Source organism: Musca vetustissima, unplaced genomic scaffold (assembly GCF_032173495.1).
Source record: "Musca vetustissima isolate MV318-11 ecotype Yass unplaced genomic scaffold, APGP_CSIRO_Mvet_v1 utg31629, whole genome shotgun sequence".
In the NCBI taxonomy this organism is placed as follows: Eukaryota; Metazoa; Arthropoda; class Insecta; order Diptera; family Muscidae; genus Musca; species Musca vetustissima.
Window position 1 is genome coordinate 16,270 of NW_026882559.1, and position 19,574 is coordinate 35,843.

The 19,574-nt window shown below is 33.0% G+C and overlaps 1 protein-coding gene across 1 annotated transcript in view; it reads right to left on the reverse strand.

Annotated features, from left to right (window-relative positions):
• Nucleotides 1-512: 512 nt before the first annotated feature.
• LOC133329041 (RNA-binding protein Musashi homolog Rbp6-like) overlaps nucleotides 513-19,574 on the reverse strand; it is a 128,435-nt gene continuing 109,373 nt past the window's right edge. The window contains exons 4-5 of the mRNA XM_061537539.1: nucleotides 4,808-4,892; nucleotides 513-577 (exon numbers count right to left, since the gene is read on the reverse strand). Coding sequence (XP_061393523.1) covers nucleotides 521-577; nucleotides 4,808-4,892 — 142 coding nt within the window. The 3' untranslated portion in view covers nucleotides 513-520. The remainder of the gene's footprint in view (nucleotides 578-4,807; nucleotides 4,893-19,574) is intronic.

The following is a 19,574-nucleotide window of genomic DNA, read 5'->3' on the forward strand; positions in this document are numbered from 1 at the left end:
TTTTTGCATTATTATGTCAACAATACCAAAAAAAAAAGGAAAATGGAGTCCACATTACCCGAAGTTACTCTAATGAAAAATGTAGGATACACATGTGATTTAAGATTGAGTGGTTGTCAGATTTGCTTTTTCGAAGCTACATACTTTACTTATATTTCTTACAATTTGAGACTTTAGGCTTGAAGCTGTTGATTTTGTAGATATTCAATACTATCGGAGACAGAGCAACAATCCACAACTTTTCTACATTATTTTACTCTATACTACATGAATATGTTAAATCGCATTTAAAAACAACAACAGTTATCTTCATAGTACCCTAGAGAAAATATAATGCAATCTCACAGAGCACATTTTTCATCGCCTTAAATCTTATCTTAACTATTCATTGTACATAACAAGTGTTTCGGTAAATTGTAATGATGTTTGTATGTCTACTTGAATATCTCTCCATTTCAATTCTTAGTTTAAAACAAAATATTTTTATGAGTTTTGTTGTTATTATTAATACCATCATCAATTATTTTGTACTTACTTTGGGATGTGTTCTTCGGGGAAATGCTACTTTTGGATCGACCTGCAACGAAAGAACGAAACGAAAAGGAAGAAGATTACTTGTAAGAATAAATTGCTTAGATCCCAAATAAAATTTAGAAAACATTTAATTTTCTTTTTGTCAAATAAGCATAACATTTTAATGGCACACTTTTCTGGGAAAAAGGTTATCTTCTTTTATTTGACTCATAAATAATAATAAAACCTGTATTTAAAAAAAGCTTACAGCAGTAGTTATTGTAATAAACATTTCAAAAAATAATTAGGAATACGATAGATAGGGATATACTCAACATATTCAGTCTACTGAATTTAATACAACAACACAATTTTATCTACCTTAGACAATAATTTCAGCTACCTTGAAAACTACACAAATTACATTCGAAATTTTTATAAATAATATAGATAATTGAAACGGTATAGAAACATTGATTTATCTGTCATTCTTATCATTATGACCATGACTTTCCGAATTCCTAAATTGCAGTATGTGATGGCCACAATCACTTTCAAATTTCAAATGTGTTCTAGTTCCTATTTTTATTTTTGCTTATCATACAAATAAATCTCTTACTAAACCCTTAACATGACAACCCTTAAGAAATCATTAGTAAATATAGATTGAGGGATAGTTTTCTTGGCCAAGAATGTTTTTGAAATGTGCCACAACAAAGAAAGAAAAATTAATTGATTCAAACACAAAACTTAACGGATTAATAAATTAAGGGTATGATTTGCCAAAAATCATACACGGTACACATTAGTTCGACACGTCAGGTTTTGGAAAAGTTTGCAGAGCATCTTTAGAGATTTGTAATAATTTTGAAATTTGAAAATAATAAATGGAAATGTTTCGACGATCTATTTTCTCAATTGAAAATTATTTAACCTCAATTTTTGGAAATCCTCACCCTCTCAAGCTATGTGAGTTTCTTAAAAGATTTATAAAATTAAACAGAAATGATCCAATCAAACGTAAGTCCGTTATTTTTATGCTCTCATCATATGGCCGATTTGATACATAGAAAATACTTTTCCTTTCCTTACTTTTAAAAACTTTATTTGTCTCATATAAATGGACTGATTGAGGTACTTGTTCCAAACTGTATGTGTTAATAATTTTATTAATCCTCTTATAGCACATTCACACTATTAGTAGTTGAATTCTACATTTTTTATTATTATTTTGCACATTGGACGTTAAAAAATAATAATTCACGACTTTAAAATATTTCAGTTTTAAAAATGTCTTAATATTTTGCGATGACAATAGTAGAAAGTAAACTTTGCCCCCGTAAAATATTGACATAGAATGTCTAACTTTAATAGTTGCCCCACCTAAGATGACTGGCGGTGGCAACACGACTTGTGATCCTTGTGTTATTAGAATATAACCCATTTCCGCAACCCTTTTTCCCTTTTGCTATCACATACAGCAATTAACTATTAACTAAAATATAAAAATAAAAACAAACACAGGGTCTTGTCAAATAGAAACGAAACATTTTGTGCTTCTATTACAAACATATGCACAGCACGGCATAGCACGCATGAACATACATACACACATAGCAGAACTACTAAAAATTCATATGGAAATGAAAAGTTTTTCGTAAGAAACATGTTTTGATTTTTAATGAAATTAACGTAAACAGAACGAAACATGCACACTAAACTCCCTAACACGGAGACATTAGGACCCAGGGGATAGAGGACTAAATCGTCTTGGAATTTAACAGAAAATGTTCAATTCGAAAAATATATGTGTGTGTTAGGTGATTTGAGCTCAAAGGGGAATGATGTGATATTTTTAGAAATATGGGTTTATGTGAGTATTTGCCACAATTCTCTTGCCCTAATGTATTTTCGAGGACTAGTTTGGTTCCTCTTTTGGGCAATGACTAAAATAACTTTACCACTGTGCAATTGCTGATATTTATTGAACAATTTACTGCCTACATAGCAGTCATAAATATACATATATTTTCCCTCGAAAATGTTCCCCCCAATCTAAAAAAAAAATACCCTGAAAATTGATTTCCGCTTAAAAATGCTGAATAAATTCTGAAATTGAGGAAATCGATTTTGTGCGAGTTTGATTGGCTAAGTGTGAAGTATTCGATGTGTGCCTGTGTTGGTTGCCAACCTGACAAGCGTACTAAATTTTGTTGTTAGTGATTTAAATAAAAACTAATCAACGGCATAATGGTGTTGGTGTTTCATTTCGTTTCGTTTTTTATAAGTATTTAGATAAATAAACCTACAACGAAATCCACATAGAATACCGATAGAGGAAACAAAAAAACAACAACAAAAAGTGATGTTGAAAGAATGGAAGAGATATTAAAAACATAAACGGATATGGAGAAAATTAAAAAATAAAAAACGGTATAACTGAATTGCTCGGAAGAGGACGACGCATTCCATGCGACCAATGGAGATTTAGTCTGAAATTGAATATGAAATTAAAATGCGGAAAGCAGAGGAAACGCTGATGAATAAATAATGCAAAAAATATGTTTCCAAATGAGTGAATATCAATGGGGGAGAGAGAGAGAAAAAAGCTGTGATAGCAATCAACACTGAATATTAAAGTGGCACAAATGATTCAGATTTAGAAATCAGTTTGAGCAGAAAAACAAAATCAATTTATATTTGTTGGAGTTTTTTTTTTAATAAACATTGAGAACTATTCAACAATGCTAAATGTCAATGTGAAAATAAACAATACTACAAGTTAGTAAATATTTTTTACAATTTTATTGTTTATTAAAACAATAAATTTATGCGTAGTTTTTCTCTTATAACCACTAAAATGGAAAATCACAAATTTAGACCACATTTTATTAGTGATGTTATATTAAAATACTTGAAGTGGACCGATTATTATTTTCGATATATTTTTAATAGATTGAACCATTTTCCAGCATGATAAATATGTATAAAATCAAGTGATATGACGGCATGGGAATTTTTTGAAAGCCCAGGCTGTTGTTGTCGGAATCTGCGTATATTAAACATGGTATCCTGTATAAGAAAGCAACCCAAAAAAGGTGACGTGAAACAACTTTTGGATATATAACCGATCTTTGGTGTCATTATCAAATGACCTGGGGGAGGATGATTACTCCCGAACTATTTATCCAACAGCATTTTGTGAACAATGTTAATAATATGAATAGAAATTCCTTTGGAACTTTTGAACGTTTAACACATTTCAAATGTCCAGCAGAACACTCTTTAAAACCCCTACATCTAAAAAGATATAAACATATTGGTGCCCTTTAAAATCTGGATAGAATTTAATACTTGTTTTACTCAATGCCGTACAAAAATGCGATTTCGAAAAAGCAATAAAAGGTTTAAGAAACCGCCTAGAGGCTCTGGTTGATTTCTTGAAAGAAAATTTTACTCAAATAAAAATTATTAAAACTTGAAAATGGCAGAAGCGAATAAAAAAGAAAGTGAAAATTCTATGGCTGTGGTTGTTATCTGAGCAACTTTGCCCATAAGACTTCCTGTGTTCTCGGCTACCCATACAGGTATTTATCTTCTTTTTTGTTGTTCAAATTCGTTCATGTTTGTTTTTCTCTTCTGCTTGGAAGCTTTTGTTGCCAACATAAAGTGTCGTAATTAAAATTGTTTACAAACAATTTTCTGAAGCCTTTCCACCTGACGAACCACTACCTCGTCCCGCTTACCAAACATTAGAAATGAACCAAAAAAGGTAACTCGGCAGGAGAACAAAAACTCCTTTGTCTTTGAACAAACATAGAAATTAAAACATTAAAACTTGTCAATCAGTAACGGGACATGAGTTGACGTCAAAATTCAATACCAGCAACGTAGTTTCATAACTTTTTTTTTGGTTTCATTTTTTTACCATCAACCGAAATCCTTTGTGACGACCTGACTGTGTGCAATGTGGATAAGCGAGTTGGCCATGTACCAGAGGTAAGGCCATCCATCCTTTGTAACTGATATCTGACATTTGCCACATATGTGGATGTTAACATTCCTCGTTTCCTTTTCATTAGTAAATATTTTCATAGCATTTAACGAAACAAAAACAAGCGGGACTGTGGACCAGAAACAGAAAAAACAACGACACCACTTGTCTGCTGCTTAAAATTACAAATACATTCAAACCAAATGAAAATAGATGGGGAATATGATCAGACTGGTAGGGTGAGCGGGAAAATGAAAAGTGCATATTATGCATATTTGAAAGAGTTGTTGTTGTCTTTACCTTTTTACCATCTATTTCGTGTGTACCTTGAGCTAAAACTTTATCTACACTCGCTGGATCACTGAATGTTATGAAGCCGAATCCTCTGAAACGATAAAAAAGAAGAAAACATTATTTTTAAAATAGAAGAAAAAAATAAAAAAAAAAAAAAACAAAAAACGTCCAAAGTTAGTTTCGTTAGCGAAAACAAAGTATTCGAGTGTAATGTCAATATTATTATTTATTATGTAAATATTAAAAATACTGCAAAGGCTAAAAAGCCATGGAAAAGAGTTTAAAATGTATATAAACAGAGATTAACTAAATGACGGGAGAGCAAATGTTAATTGCAGTTGGGAAAATTGCAAATGACACTGTAGCCAGCCAAGCACGAGTACTTCATGGGGGGAGGGGTGGCAGGAGTTTGTATGGGGATTATTGCCGCTTGTTAATTTCTGTTTGGGTTTCAATTGTTTAAATACGAGTTCATTTGTACTGCTCGCTGTGATAGCTGAGTGCCAGACAATTTCACTTGAACTTTAATGAACTTCACTGTCGTTTATGTGACTGTCATACAATTATTACACTTGATATGTATGGAGGAATATTCCCACGAGGTAGAAAATTATTCTGATAATTTGTGTCCATCAAGGAGACAATGGCATTGCTGATCACTTTACTAAAAATAATTATGACCGAAAGCGAATAAAGGGTTATGGTTAGGGATGAAGTAAAAAATAGGCTGGTTTGTGATCCATCTGATTGCTTAATTGATTAATTTCGACCAAAACAACATTGCTCTGGAAATGTAGGACTTAATCCTCGAAGACCCATATCTGCTCCAAGGAGTGCCTTGTATGTGGAACAACATACCACAAATTTTTAATCAGATTGAAGTTACAATTGATCAGAAGTTTTCTATTGTGTTCAGGTCCGGTGATTGCGATAGCCATCCATTTCAATAATATTTTTTGCTTAATAATCAATATTTTACCAATTTTCATAGGTTTTGTTAGGTAGGTTTTATACCAATTAGATTCCAAAATACACAATTACAACCGATTCGATTGAAAAACGTGCCCAACATTACAAACATACTGAGCGTTATTGAGCGGTATTAGAGATTGTCTAAACAGTCAATTCGGTTGAAAACATGATCAACATCCCCAAAAACCGAATGTTGGAGTTACCGTTATGTATAGCCCCCACATAACGGTAACCAATATATTTACTATGTATAACAAAAAGGCCCGATATATAGCATTTGTAATACAAAGCATCCTAGAAATACAAGCAATGCCTTATTTTTAATTGAATTTTGCAGATCTTATTGCACAAACCCCATATCTATGATGCTCATTTTTATATAAAATGTCAATAAACATGAGCCGAAAATAAGAAGAAGAAGAACAAACAATTATATTAAATACCACAAGTGTTATTGTTGTATTTTATTTACGACACAAATTCTGTTTTGAATGATATCCATTTATTCTAATAGAAGAAATATTAAGGAAACAAACTATGTTATTCAAAAAATAATTATTTTAATTTAAAGTTTCCTGTTTGGCAATGCCATTTCTTGCCTTCAATTCCTTATAGAGAATCCTTCACTGGTGTCTGCCTTTGTCTGTTTGTTTGTTTGTTTCCATCGTTGGATTGTGTGCATCTCGCTTTTGCAGGCTCTTACTCGTTGTTCTATCGTTCTTTACTCGATTCGTTCATTACATTTTATTATTATTTTTATGTAAAGCAATTTCGAAGAAGATAAAAATCTATTTAGTTTTTCCACAAAATTTTCTTCATTCATAAATACTTATGCACATTTTGTGTAAATGTACACACAAACACAAACAGCAATGTTCAAAATAATCGTACATACACTTGCATTTATGGGTGGGGTGTTCGAGATAACATTCACTCTCGGTGAAAATCCTTGTGAATTTTTTTTTATGTCGATACAACAGGCAAATACTTGGGGAAGCGTTCTTGCAAGCAAACAAAATGGCAAATATTTTGGATCTGAAGAAAGTGTAGACTTGTGGTAGCTTAAGTCGAAATGTTGTGGTTCTATTTGTTTCGAAAGTGTGACAAAATTATTTTTCTTTTAAAAAACAATATATTCGAAAACAATCTGTCGTTTACAGACACTAATAGGCCACTACCCAACGTATAAGGTATCATTTTTTAACATGAATTCCACTGGAATCTATAAACCAACATTTTATTTTAATATTATAAGGTAGTATGTGTTTTGTACTTGGCAAATATGTGTTGAATCGCCAATATGATAGTCCTCCTCACAGTAGAGCACCACAACTAGACAGATATATTTTTACAATACAGAAAATAAAAGAATACAAAACCCAGTCGAAAGAAAAAGAAAATCACTTTCGGAGCTGTATTAAAATCAAATTTTTTTTCATTCTTCTTTTGGGCAAATCTCAGTTGGAACATTAACAATAACAAATGCATGAGCAACTCATGCTGCAATCGGAATATGAAAACCATATGCGGAGCACATTGTCGGGAACAGTGATACAATCGGGTGGAATTTAATGTAGAATAACATTTGGCGAGGCAATGATTTCATTCAACGTTTTTAAACACTGTATGTGTGGTAGAGGGAATTGTTAAATTATCCTTTACCAACTTGCACTTATAAACAACAGAGAAAATTTCGGATTGCAGTTTGAGTTGTTCTGTTTTTCAACAATGAATTCATAAATGAATGTATGTTCGAAGATGTTTGGGCAGATATTCACATTCACAGACATATGAGTTATAGAGTTTGCCATTCAGATTTTATTTTCGGTAGGATAGGGGAATGGACTGCTGGCAATTGCTATGCCTATTTTAATGGCAATAAAGTTGTGTAAACCCACGAACCCTATCCCAAAAAATCGAACACTTAGCAACATTGTGACTATGTTGATGATCAAGTGGTCTGAGTACATTTTCAGGAAATTTCATCAATATTTTTGATAAGTTCGTCGAAGACAATTTGGGTTTTAATACGATAAATATTGCAAATACTCTTATAAAAAATATTTCTGAAACGTAACTATTCAGCACAAATTTTAAGATTTCAGGAGGAAAACTGTAATCCTCAAGTGTGCATGTGGTTTAATGCAGTGGACATAGTGAAAGTTTAAAAATCATATTTTTGGATATGGGATAGGATATAATCTTTCCCCCGCTCGAATTTTCAACAATTACATCTCTATAACAAATATCGCCTTTTTCACACAACAACACTCATTACTGTCTTTGCATGCATTTATTTTAAGATTAAAACAGACAAAAACGAAAGAAAAAGTTACATTTCGAAAAATTCACAATTCAAAAGCAGTAAATACTCGTACACAAACATAGACAGAATGCCAGCATAGAACACCACCAACAGGCGCCAGCCAACAAAAGCAGCAAGCATTGTGGATGTTGCAAGTAATTGTGGCAATGGCAAGTAACATTCCACATCTTATAAACGAACACAGACAGAAAATATAACTGAGATTTCACGAAACACATCCACACACACGAAAGTATGTACATGGATGTTATTGTGAGATTTTTATTATGTTTGCATTATTGCAGTTGTCCGGTGTTGCCATCTAGTTTATTGTTTGCCTACTAAAAATAGGAAAACAAGAGAAATACTTCATATAGAGAATACATATATGACGATAATATTCATATAAAATTATATGGGTTTTGACCATTTTACCATGAAACCGGTGTTTATATATTAACATTTGGTTTCAGCAGGATTTTACACTAACAAACCTTGGCCCGTCCCTGTACACAAAAACTTATCTAATTCTTTAAATCTAAAAAAATCGACAAAAGTTATAACGATTAATAGTGGATTTTTGCAGGATTTGGAACAGTGTAGAAAACTATTCTAAAACTTTGCGATAACATGAAATCGGAATAACAACAGATTTAACTAAGTTTGATCTAAAAGTATAAGTTTCCTTTAAATTTTCCTGCTGTTATAGAAATTAATATAGATTATTAAAAAAAATTAATGCGACCAAACGCTTTTTATGTCATTTAATTTGAAATCTGATTTATAAACTACGGCAACATCGTTTTAGTGTTGCTCCCAGTGGTGGGAATTAAAACCAAAACAATTGCCACAATTGCAACAGAATCGTCGTTAATTACACTTTAGTAGCAATGAGAGTTAAGTCTCGACTTAAGTAGAGAAAGATACCCAAAATGAAGATGATGCTGATGAGAAAGCTACTCATGACTCAGCCTTGTTAGATGCTTCACCAACCACTCATGCTATGAGTTTGCCATTTCAAGGATTTATACAATTTTGCAGTGTGGCTTCGCCACTCATTCTACGAATATTTTCAATAAATGGTATTATTTTTTTATTTTGTTTTTGGTGTGGATTTATATTTCACACGAACACACTTACATACATACATCTTACTTATGTTGTAAATGTAACCCAGCAAACTGTTGGTGGCAAATAATTGCATGGCCATGTGCAATGCATAAAAATAATGAAATGTATACACTTTTCTTCATTGGTAAGACGATTTTAAAATAAGAAATCCAAACCACCTTGGCAGAGGATATGAAAGGGATGTCACCCCCCACCACACTTCCATATATTCACCACTAGACGATGTTAAAACAAACACATCCTGATGTATGCCATTTGGAGTCAGGATGATAAACTCATTAAAATGCAGTGCAAGATAATAAGCACTTTAATTAAATATATTTACAGGAATAAGTTTCTCAAAATGCACTTTGTTGTTGTTTCTGTGTTGCCAAAAGCAACCATACAAATTCATGAATACATATCGCATTTGTATATGTAAGTCTTGATGCCACATAAACTTTATGCTTAAGAAAAATGTAATCAAAGTTCAGGGAAATCTATAGGAATTTTTGGCGAATGAAAACTTAGTGGAGTTTTTGAAAAAGAGTATAAAATAGCAAAATAACAATTACGAAATTAACACACTGTATCACAATACAATTCTAAGATCATAGTTCTAAAGAATTATTCGAAAATTTATAAAGGGTGAATATACTTCAAGTCATAAATTTACTAATACATTACATTTTTACAACAAAATATATTGTCCTAAAAATCACAAGACAACTAAGACAACTGGTAACCCCCTTTTTTCTGATTAAACAAAGCGATAAACTTTTTATATAATTCGTACCTATTTATTTCCTTTTAAAAATACATCATTAAGTGAATTTTTCGAATCATTCTAAAAGCTCCAAATGTATATCTGTTGTATACAAATTAAAAAAAAATTAAGATTAAAAATTACAATAAAAATACATAAATTCAATACACCCACAAACGGAACATGGGGAAATCCTCTATTTTTATTCGAATGAGATCCAGATTAGCAGATACTTTAAATCCACGATTACTTCCGCTTCAACATTCCTCTCAAAAAATATCTTAAATTTTACGATTACTTATATTCACTTCAGCAAACTTATTGTCCATCCAATTGAAGATAATTGCAAGCGAAATAAGACAAATCAGCAACTAAAATTTACTCGAAATAACAAGAATATTCATATTTAAAAAAGAAGCAACCAACCAATAAAGTAAACCAAAATCATACAATAACTACACAAAAATCATTAAACTACTAACTGTTTGGGGGTAGAAGAGACATGAAAGTCAAAATATTGCAGACCCCATTTTATATTCTATTCATAAACAAATAAAAAATAATCATTTTGGTTGTTAAAAAACAAAAAAAGAACTACGGCAGTCAAATTAAAATAAAAGAAATGTCTGCAATATTGCCATTCGCTACATTACCATCCAACCAGCCAGCAAGCCAACAAACGCACATCTGAACTAAAAACAAAACAACACAAAAAACGAACGCACACACACATATAAACGACATAATGTGTCTCCGGAGAACAATTTGTTGTAAATTTAGATTCAATTTTATGCACACATGAACTACACATTCATTCCATAGCAGTGCTGAGTCGATCCGACTCCAAGTACTTCCATACAAATAAAGATAGACCCACCAATCATGGGCACACATACACACACACACATTGGACTGTTACAATACAACAATCGGCTCAGATAAGACTCCACTCTACTAAATGCCAACAAGAACAACACAAAGAATTTCCAGAGAAAAAATCTAACTGAATAGAAATTTACATATGTATATGTGTACATCCTAAAGGTGGATGAGAAAGAGCTTTATAGTTAGAACTTGGCCGGGGATGTTAGATGCTGTTTTTATGTGTTGCCCGCACAGGGGTTTGAAGAGAAACAATTGTCTAGTGTCTCTATACTACGTTCAGTACACATTTGCTTTCCATTAAAATTTTCGTTAGTTAAAATTTAACACGAAATCGATTATTTAAGGATGATTAGATAGTGGTAGATGCCCACAAGTTCGGGTATGCCAAGAACAGCGTAAGTGGATATATGCTATTACAAAACTAGCTCTATAATGATATGTATATATTTTTCTGTAAAAAATTAACTCGTCTTCGGCCCACTGTTCAATATTGTTTGCAGTTTCCGAACAGAATCTGTCGAATTTCATACACAGAAAAAAAAAATGAACTTCAAGCATTCGTTCGTCTACTGACACAGTTGAATGGAAATTTGCATTTGTATACCGTTAAGTTACTTCTACACAAAGAATTCTAATGAGTTTATGCAGTGCACACTGAAATACAAACACGCATATTTTATATAACAATAGACTTTTTTATTAGAACTCTCGTAAAGATGAACCGACGACAAAGAAGGGGAATGAGCAAAAGTGGATGGATAAGGAACACATACAAAAAAAAAACACACACACATTTAAATTTACCAAAGAACAAATTTTTGGAAAATAACACATCCTATTGTTAAGAAATTTCTTCATGGATTATTCATCGAGTGAACATAAACAGTGGATGGGGAGCGGAGTTTTGAGAAATTACATATTCACAAAGTGTTGGCTGTTGGCTTTCAAAAATATATATTAATAATCATTTAAAATAATTAAGGTAACATCATAACAATTTTTAATGTTTCCACCACGAAATGTCAAGACATTATGTTAACAAAAAAAAAAAACATTTTGGGGAATATTGCCGTAAAATGTTAATGATACGTCATTTAAATAAAGGCCACAGTTCAACTCTAAAAAGTAAAGAAAACGTAACGATATCGCCACCCATTATTTGCAAAAGTTGATCAACTTTTTCCCCATATACATCATGGAAACTTAATATATTTAGTTTCAATTATTGCAGGCTAATTTTGAGATGACATACTTGCAGTCAGTTCGAATGAGAATGTTTTAAAAACGTAGCGTCCGCTCCTCTATCTCGAGTTATTATCCGTATTTTTGGTATAATTGAAAAAAAAATGTCTTTCATAACCTTTTTGACAAGATCTTCATAGCTTTCGTATCGACTGTAAAACGCTAATTATGCACCTAAAATGTCCTAAAATTCAGAAATTTATTTAACATGTGTCGTACATTTTTTATAAAAAAAAAATATTAAACAAACTTTAAATAACTAAAAAATATTTATTTTCAAAAGTTGGATCTGTTTCCTTTAATAGGAAGAACTGACTGACAAAAAAATGTCCTCTTTAAGAATTCAACAATAACTATGTTGCAACCAAAGATCTATTTTAAATCTTTTCAGAGCATCATCAAGAAACAAAAAACAGCAACAACAACATCCTTCTAAGCCATTGGGCATTTACACTTTTGCACTGTTTTTCGTCTCAAGCTAAGGAGAAAGTTTCACCAACAAACACAAGACTGACAACAGCAGCAGTACCAAGTGCACTAAACCGGCAAGGCAAACACCAAGAAGACAACAGACAACATATCAAACGCCCACATCCCAGAAGCAACGACAAAATCATCATCAGTATCACCATCATCGTCGTCGTCGTCACTGTGTGCAAATGCATTTTCTACACTGCTATTAACACCACCGCCACCCTCCTTCTATCCTACATTTTTGTTTTTAAGTTGAAAAGGGGCGGAAACACATCAGCAGAGAAAGCCCCCTTGTCATATCTAAAGAATTTAGTGCATAAATTTGCAAAGACACGCAGGGAACAGGACCAAGGCGACGAACGAAAAAAAAATGATAAAATAGCACAAAACAAAAGAGTGCGTGCTCAAGAAGTTCTTGTCTTATGGACGAATATTTCCATATTACTGCTGCTACATTTACTGGGATTTTTGACCAGAAATTCTGGAGAGAACGGCGATTTTATCTCCATACCGCATACCGCTTGTCGTATAACAAAGAGAAACTCAATGAAGGCCTAGAAACATTTAAGAAGCTAAGCAACGACGGTTGATACCCACCGTCGGCCACTTAAACATGCTTCACTTGAAAATTGTGACAGAAACAAGGAATTGTTCAAGAAAAAAAAAAAACATTCCCATCCGTACTCTGCGGTCTAGCAGATATAGAAATGAGAGAATCAGAAATTGTGGTGGATTTGCTGCTATAAGCATGTATACTATTATATATGCTTCTCTATTGCTGAAAATGATGCCGGTGTATGGGATTTATATTTATACTTTAATCAAAATTTACAACGAGAGTCGCACCCAATTGAACAAGGAAGTATAATTCTATGAAATGTTGACATTGAGCTAAAAAATATATCGCCCCATTGAATACCACTACATACTAGGCATACAGTTCTGTATGCCCATGAAACATTTCAAATAATGTATAATTTAATGAATCAAGACAAAATCCAAATTTGGAAGGAACATGATTTGTGATACACCCTAACACATACTTCATACCCCTAAGTATGAAGAAGTCCCAATCACACCTTCGGATCAAACCAGTGAATTTTTTCTGGATATAAAGACCTTTCCTCTCGTAAATTTCTTGAGGTTTCTAAGATCCCCCAAATACGACAATTTTGTTTAATAACAAACCCACCGAGTTAGAAATATGCTTCGTCGCTGAAGAAAATTTTGTTCGAAAAATTGCCGCACATCGCCTGTTGTTTATGCACCCATTCCACGTATCTACGAGCTGGATTTTATATGGTTGTAGGTGTAGATTTTAATGCAAAATACACCATAATGTGACAGTCCTAAATCCTGAAAACGACGAGGAACCGACACATTAAGGTCTTCTGCAACACTATCAGTTACAGCGGCGATATTTTCAGCGAAGCGTATAAATAATCTGAACCGATTTGGAACAAACTTGGTAATCGGACAGAATATTGGGTTTGGAGTACATTATTACTACAGATATGAGCTTAGCTGAAAATGATTAGGTATCATTTGAGATCTCTGTATTGTATTTACCGCCAGTCATTCATCTAATGCAAAATTCGCTTTTGACCATTTCAATCCGATTTAGTGATTATTGATTTAAATTTGATCTTAAGTTTATTGCACCATCGAATCCCGATGTCTTCAGAAATTCAAAACTAAACAAAAGTATAAATACTGAAAACTTTAAATATTCATTCAAAGTATTTTTTGATACTCTTAAAAATATTAGAACTTTAGCCAACTCGGCAATATTTCTTAATTGAAATTTTCTACAAAACCATGAAAATTGCATCTTCTTTCCATTGTGAACTTATTTTTAACTCAGCCAAAGCAATTCAGCATTTTTATGGCAGACACGCACACGAGCACAGAGATACCAACACTCGCACAGTCATACACAAAAAGAAAGAGAATCCTAAGTGGTGTACTTTCAGCCGGAAGTGGCCATGCAACAGCACGCAATAACAGACCGAAATGAAAGAAAATCAAGACAACAATCAAGTCACTAAGCCACAATGCCGTCCGTAGGCCGTAGAAGTGACTACAAAAGGCAAGACAAGACTTGTGTCTTTCTAGTATACTTGTGACTTGGTTGCTTGGGTCGTTCGTTCGTTTGTCAGTCTGTCGGTCGTGCATTTAGCTTAGTTCTTGATTTGTCAGTTTTCTTGCTGCTCTCTAAATTGTGAGTGAGAAAGATTGCCAGTATGTAAATGAAGCTGTCCAAGGTTCTGTGGTTCATCCAAAGATATTCTATTCACTTATATCTTCTCAGGGCAGTTGTGGCAGGCAAGGGTGGAATTGTCCTTGTTGTTGCTGTTGATGTTGGACAACATGCAACGTGCTAAGACAAAAGGCATCATTTGCTATGTATACAAGATGTAGGCCGGTTAATACATCCGTTCGGTGTATTTGATTTTTTGTTTAGTTCACTTTGGTTTGGTTTGCATTTAATACATCATCATTCACATCCCTGTCGTCTTCCATCCATACACCCATCCATCCATTCATCTATCCATTCCTCCTCACATCAACGCCGGCATCAGTTGCCGAGCACACATAAGTCAGTCACAGCCTTATCCACCTTCTTTTGTGAATGACTTTCATCATCAACACGTGACTTAAAGCAAATCAAATCTAAACAAGACAGCAAACACTGAGTGTGCATATGTATGCGTATGCATATGTTTGTGTATAGACCTAATCGGTATGTATGCGTGACTGTTTGCATTCTATGACTTTCTGCATTCTAGTTGTTTGTGTGTGCCTGTGCCTGTATGTGTCAGAGTGGAGTGTGCGTAGGCGTATGCGTTTTGGATTAGATTTTCTTTAGCAAACATCTGCCTTCGTGTCTAAAAGTTTCGTCCTCTTTTCACACTGGTCGTCCAATTTTCAAATTTAGGATAACACGAAGGTTTGAATCGGTGCACTTATATAGTTGGAGCCAAAATAAGCTATAGATATTGAGGCATGGAGCTATATAATATAAAAATATTACTTTGCAAAATAGGAATACACATTTTAGATTTTAATAATCACAATTTTTATAGCTTTAAAATGTTATATTGTCGGTCGAATAACCAATAAAACAGTTGTTTTAATCGCATACGAACATTTCATTAAATTATTTTCTCATCGATCATTCGAACATTTCTTTATATTAGTTTCTCTTTGATCAATAAGATAGAAATATTTTCTTATTTACTCTAGGTATGAAGACAAATTTTCTGTAGCAGATTTATCACAAATTTAATTTTGGAAATAATTCTAAAACGAATATTTAATGTGACAAATCCGATTATAAAGTGTTTTGGTTCTTACAACTCATATTGTTGTATATGTTTCACTGTCTCATCACTGGGTGAGTTCACGTGATGGATGATGACGATGATATGTTGGGTGGACGGATCATTCTTTGTGTGTTGACTGAGTGGCTGAATTCATGTTTGTTTCCAGATATGATTGGCTCTAAGTATTTCAGTAAGTGTGTATGTGTCTGTTAACAGCATCAGCAGGAACGTGTGTTTGCTTGTATCTTCAAAATTTGTTCGGTTGAATTTCATGGTTAAATTATGCGTAGGCAAGTCTGCATCATCTTCTTCTACTTCTTTGAACAGAAATCTCTTCCACAGATATGACACTGTGTACCATCAAAGTGTGCAGTGGTGATGGGATGCATTGCTAGTAATAAACACTTCAAGGACATCATCTTCAGAACATCAGCAAAATCATTCTGCTTACGTTTCATATATTTAAGGGGTTAAAATGTGTTTGGTTGAATTTGCGTGCGTGTGTGTGTGTGTAATGTATCATATACAATTTTGTTCCTTGAACAAAGTAATGGTTTAAAAAATGCTATTTTATTTTCTACTTGGAAAAGAGTTCGAGGTAAGGGTCCCTATATTTCTAAAAATAATTTAAATTAACAATATATATATATATATATATATATATATATATGGTGAAGGGTATTAAATTTCATAATAAACTTTAACAGCTCTTTACTTAATATAAGTTTAATATGGGAAAAATGGTTAAATAATGGGAAATTGGATATGAGCCGAGGGAAACATAAATTGTTGAACATTTTGGTATATCAGTAATTTTTTAAACTAATTCCAAAGTAAGTGAATAGAGTTTGACATTTCGATTTGTCAATTTTTATATGTTCCACCATAGTATGGAGGGTATACTATGTTCGTTTTTCCGTTTGTAACTCATCGACATAATCATTTCCGACCCTAAAAAGTACTTGAACCTGAGTTTTTTTTGTGAAGGTTGCCAGCGTTAGCTATAAATCAATTTTTGAGCAGGTTCGTCATCGTTAAGTATATTGTATATTTATAGAAAGTTCGCTATAACCGAACTAAAATAAATGAAAACTGAAAGATGGGATCGAATAAATAGTTCGTTATAAGAAAAGTTTGCTAAATCCGTATGTCTTAAAACTTCACTATAAAGAAAGTTCGTTATAACCAGTGTTCGTTATAAACGTACTCGACTGTATAAAAATAGTTAACTGATTTGTTCCACGTTCATACCGCCGTATTCCACCATGGTATGGGGGATATTCTGTGCTGGAAATTGTCAGTTTATGCCCTAAAAAGTACGGAATTCTAAGATGATATTTACTCGGAATTCTAGGACGAATTTTGTATCCTTCATAATTATTAAATCAATAAATGACGATTTTTTCACCATTACATTTAAAAAAATTCAGAACGACTAAGAAAAAGTTGTTGCAAAAGTTGGGTTGAAGAAAACTATTCGAGTGCCGTGAGCCGCGGTTTGCCTGACAACAAATCAAATCGTTGACGTGACATTTTCATCTCATTCGCAATATTCATCAAATTTGCAATCCAATGTATTTTATTTGAAAATAACTTGTTTAGAAAAAACACACCTATGCCGATACCTCATATAAATGTATAAATATAATCAATATGTTGTTTTAATTTAAAATGTTCTTTAGTTCAAAAAGTAATCTCTGCTTTATGAAAGATATTGTCTAAATTCAATAACCACATCATCCTATGATCAATCCCAACAATTGTATTCTACAATATTTGTTGATGTTTGTGTGTAGTATACTAAATCTCTTTTTGGCTCTGTACACATATAATTTGCTTAAAACAGAAACCTTATTATCTCCTCATATAAATACACTCAAAATGAATCCTTGAAAACTCATAGTAACGATTCAAGTTCACATTTACTGCAGACACATTAAAATGGCAGAGATAAAATCAAATAGCTGGAAGAATCGTGTAATGTAATCTTCATAAAAATAAGAATATGTTTGCTCTATCTACAAAAATTCCTATACAGCAGAACAAACTCATCAGCCTTAGCATCAACTCTGCCACCACTTCGAGTATCTGAAATGTATACCTTCGTCGTGCCGTTTATCATAAAAATCTTCTTCTATCGCATAATCCTTTTTAAAACTCATTAAATGTTAAAAAGTACATTAAACACATTTAATTTGGGCACAAACACACACACCCACATACTAAAACACATTTAAACTTCGAAACCCCATATCCGCTGCTGTTATGTCGAAATACAGGCATGAATGTATCCGCCAGCCACCATCTTGTTGAAAATTACAATATTTTGAATTATAGCCATCCCGGTTTTTCACTTCGTTGCAACGAAACTGACAATGACAACGGAGAAAAAAATTAACAACAATGGCACGGCATTGGAGAATCCTTTTATTACCAAACGAAAATGACACTTTACCCTTAGCCACGTACATTTATGACACATCCCACGAATTCATTGGCAAATGCCGGAAAATGCCACCACCCCGAACCCATTGAATAATAAAAAAAGAAAACAGTTAACAAACAATTTCGTTAAATTCTACCCAAATCGAAGAAACGACAACGACCGAAAAAGTGCGGAACGAGCACTGGGCCATGAGAATACAGCAGATATGCGGATCTTAAACACATAATTTTAGACAAAGTATTTATAAGAACATAACGTGATAATCACCTTATCCTTAAACATACGATTAAAACCGTCGGCACGCGGTGTTTCACACAACTACGAATATCCCGATCCGAGACAAGCCATGGCAGGCGTACAGCATTGGGTCGTTGAATGGTATTACATTAAAAGGTTATCGTTAACAAATACTTTAGTTGGTCCCTTATATATTCGACATTTATCAAATATAAATTACGGCCATGAACACTAACTATGCAGAATATCGTTTCCCGCTACGCAAATATCTCTCTTAACAAAAGTATTTTTTTATTTGAATTTAAAACAGTTATCTATGAACAAATTTGGTCAGAACGTTCGTATCAATTTTATTTGATAGCTGAATTTTAGACGTTAGTCCGGGGTGTGCAAACAAAATCGTATATAGCACCAAATAGAATTTATCAACACCGTCGCGATATCTGAGTCATATGCTGTTCACCCATATTTATGGATATTCTTGCTTTTTTGTTTTTTGGTAATACCTAAATACGGTGTTAATGTCTCATTAGAACAATGTTGCCATTCGTATTCCACGTGTATATAATGAGTATGTCTGTGTGTGTGAGTGTGCCTGGAATATATTTGGCATGAGAATACAAATATATCTTCTTAATTGAATTTGTCTAATGTGTTTTAAATGTTGCCGAATTGTTTCACGCACAACAACAGCAGCAGAATATCACAAATACCTATGCGTAATATAAAACTCACATACACACGAAAAGAGAGAGAAGGAAGAATATAATACAAGTCTGTGCGGGATGTATGAGAGTGTAAATAAAAGTCTTGGAATTTATTCGACATTCTACTACACACAACAACATGTTTTTAATCCTCTCATAAACAATTGCAGTGTCAAGAATCTAGAAGGATGTTAAGCATACTCCGCTTGAAAGCCTTAGTGAAAAGAGTTTAAGGTTTTCATGAAAATGCTATAATTCGCTTCCAAAACAAGAATAATGGTATTTTTCCCTCGACGATGACAT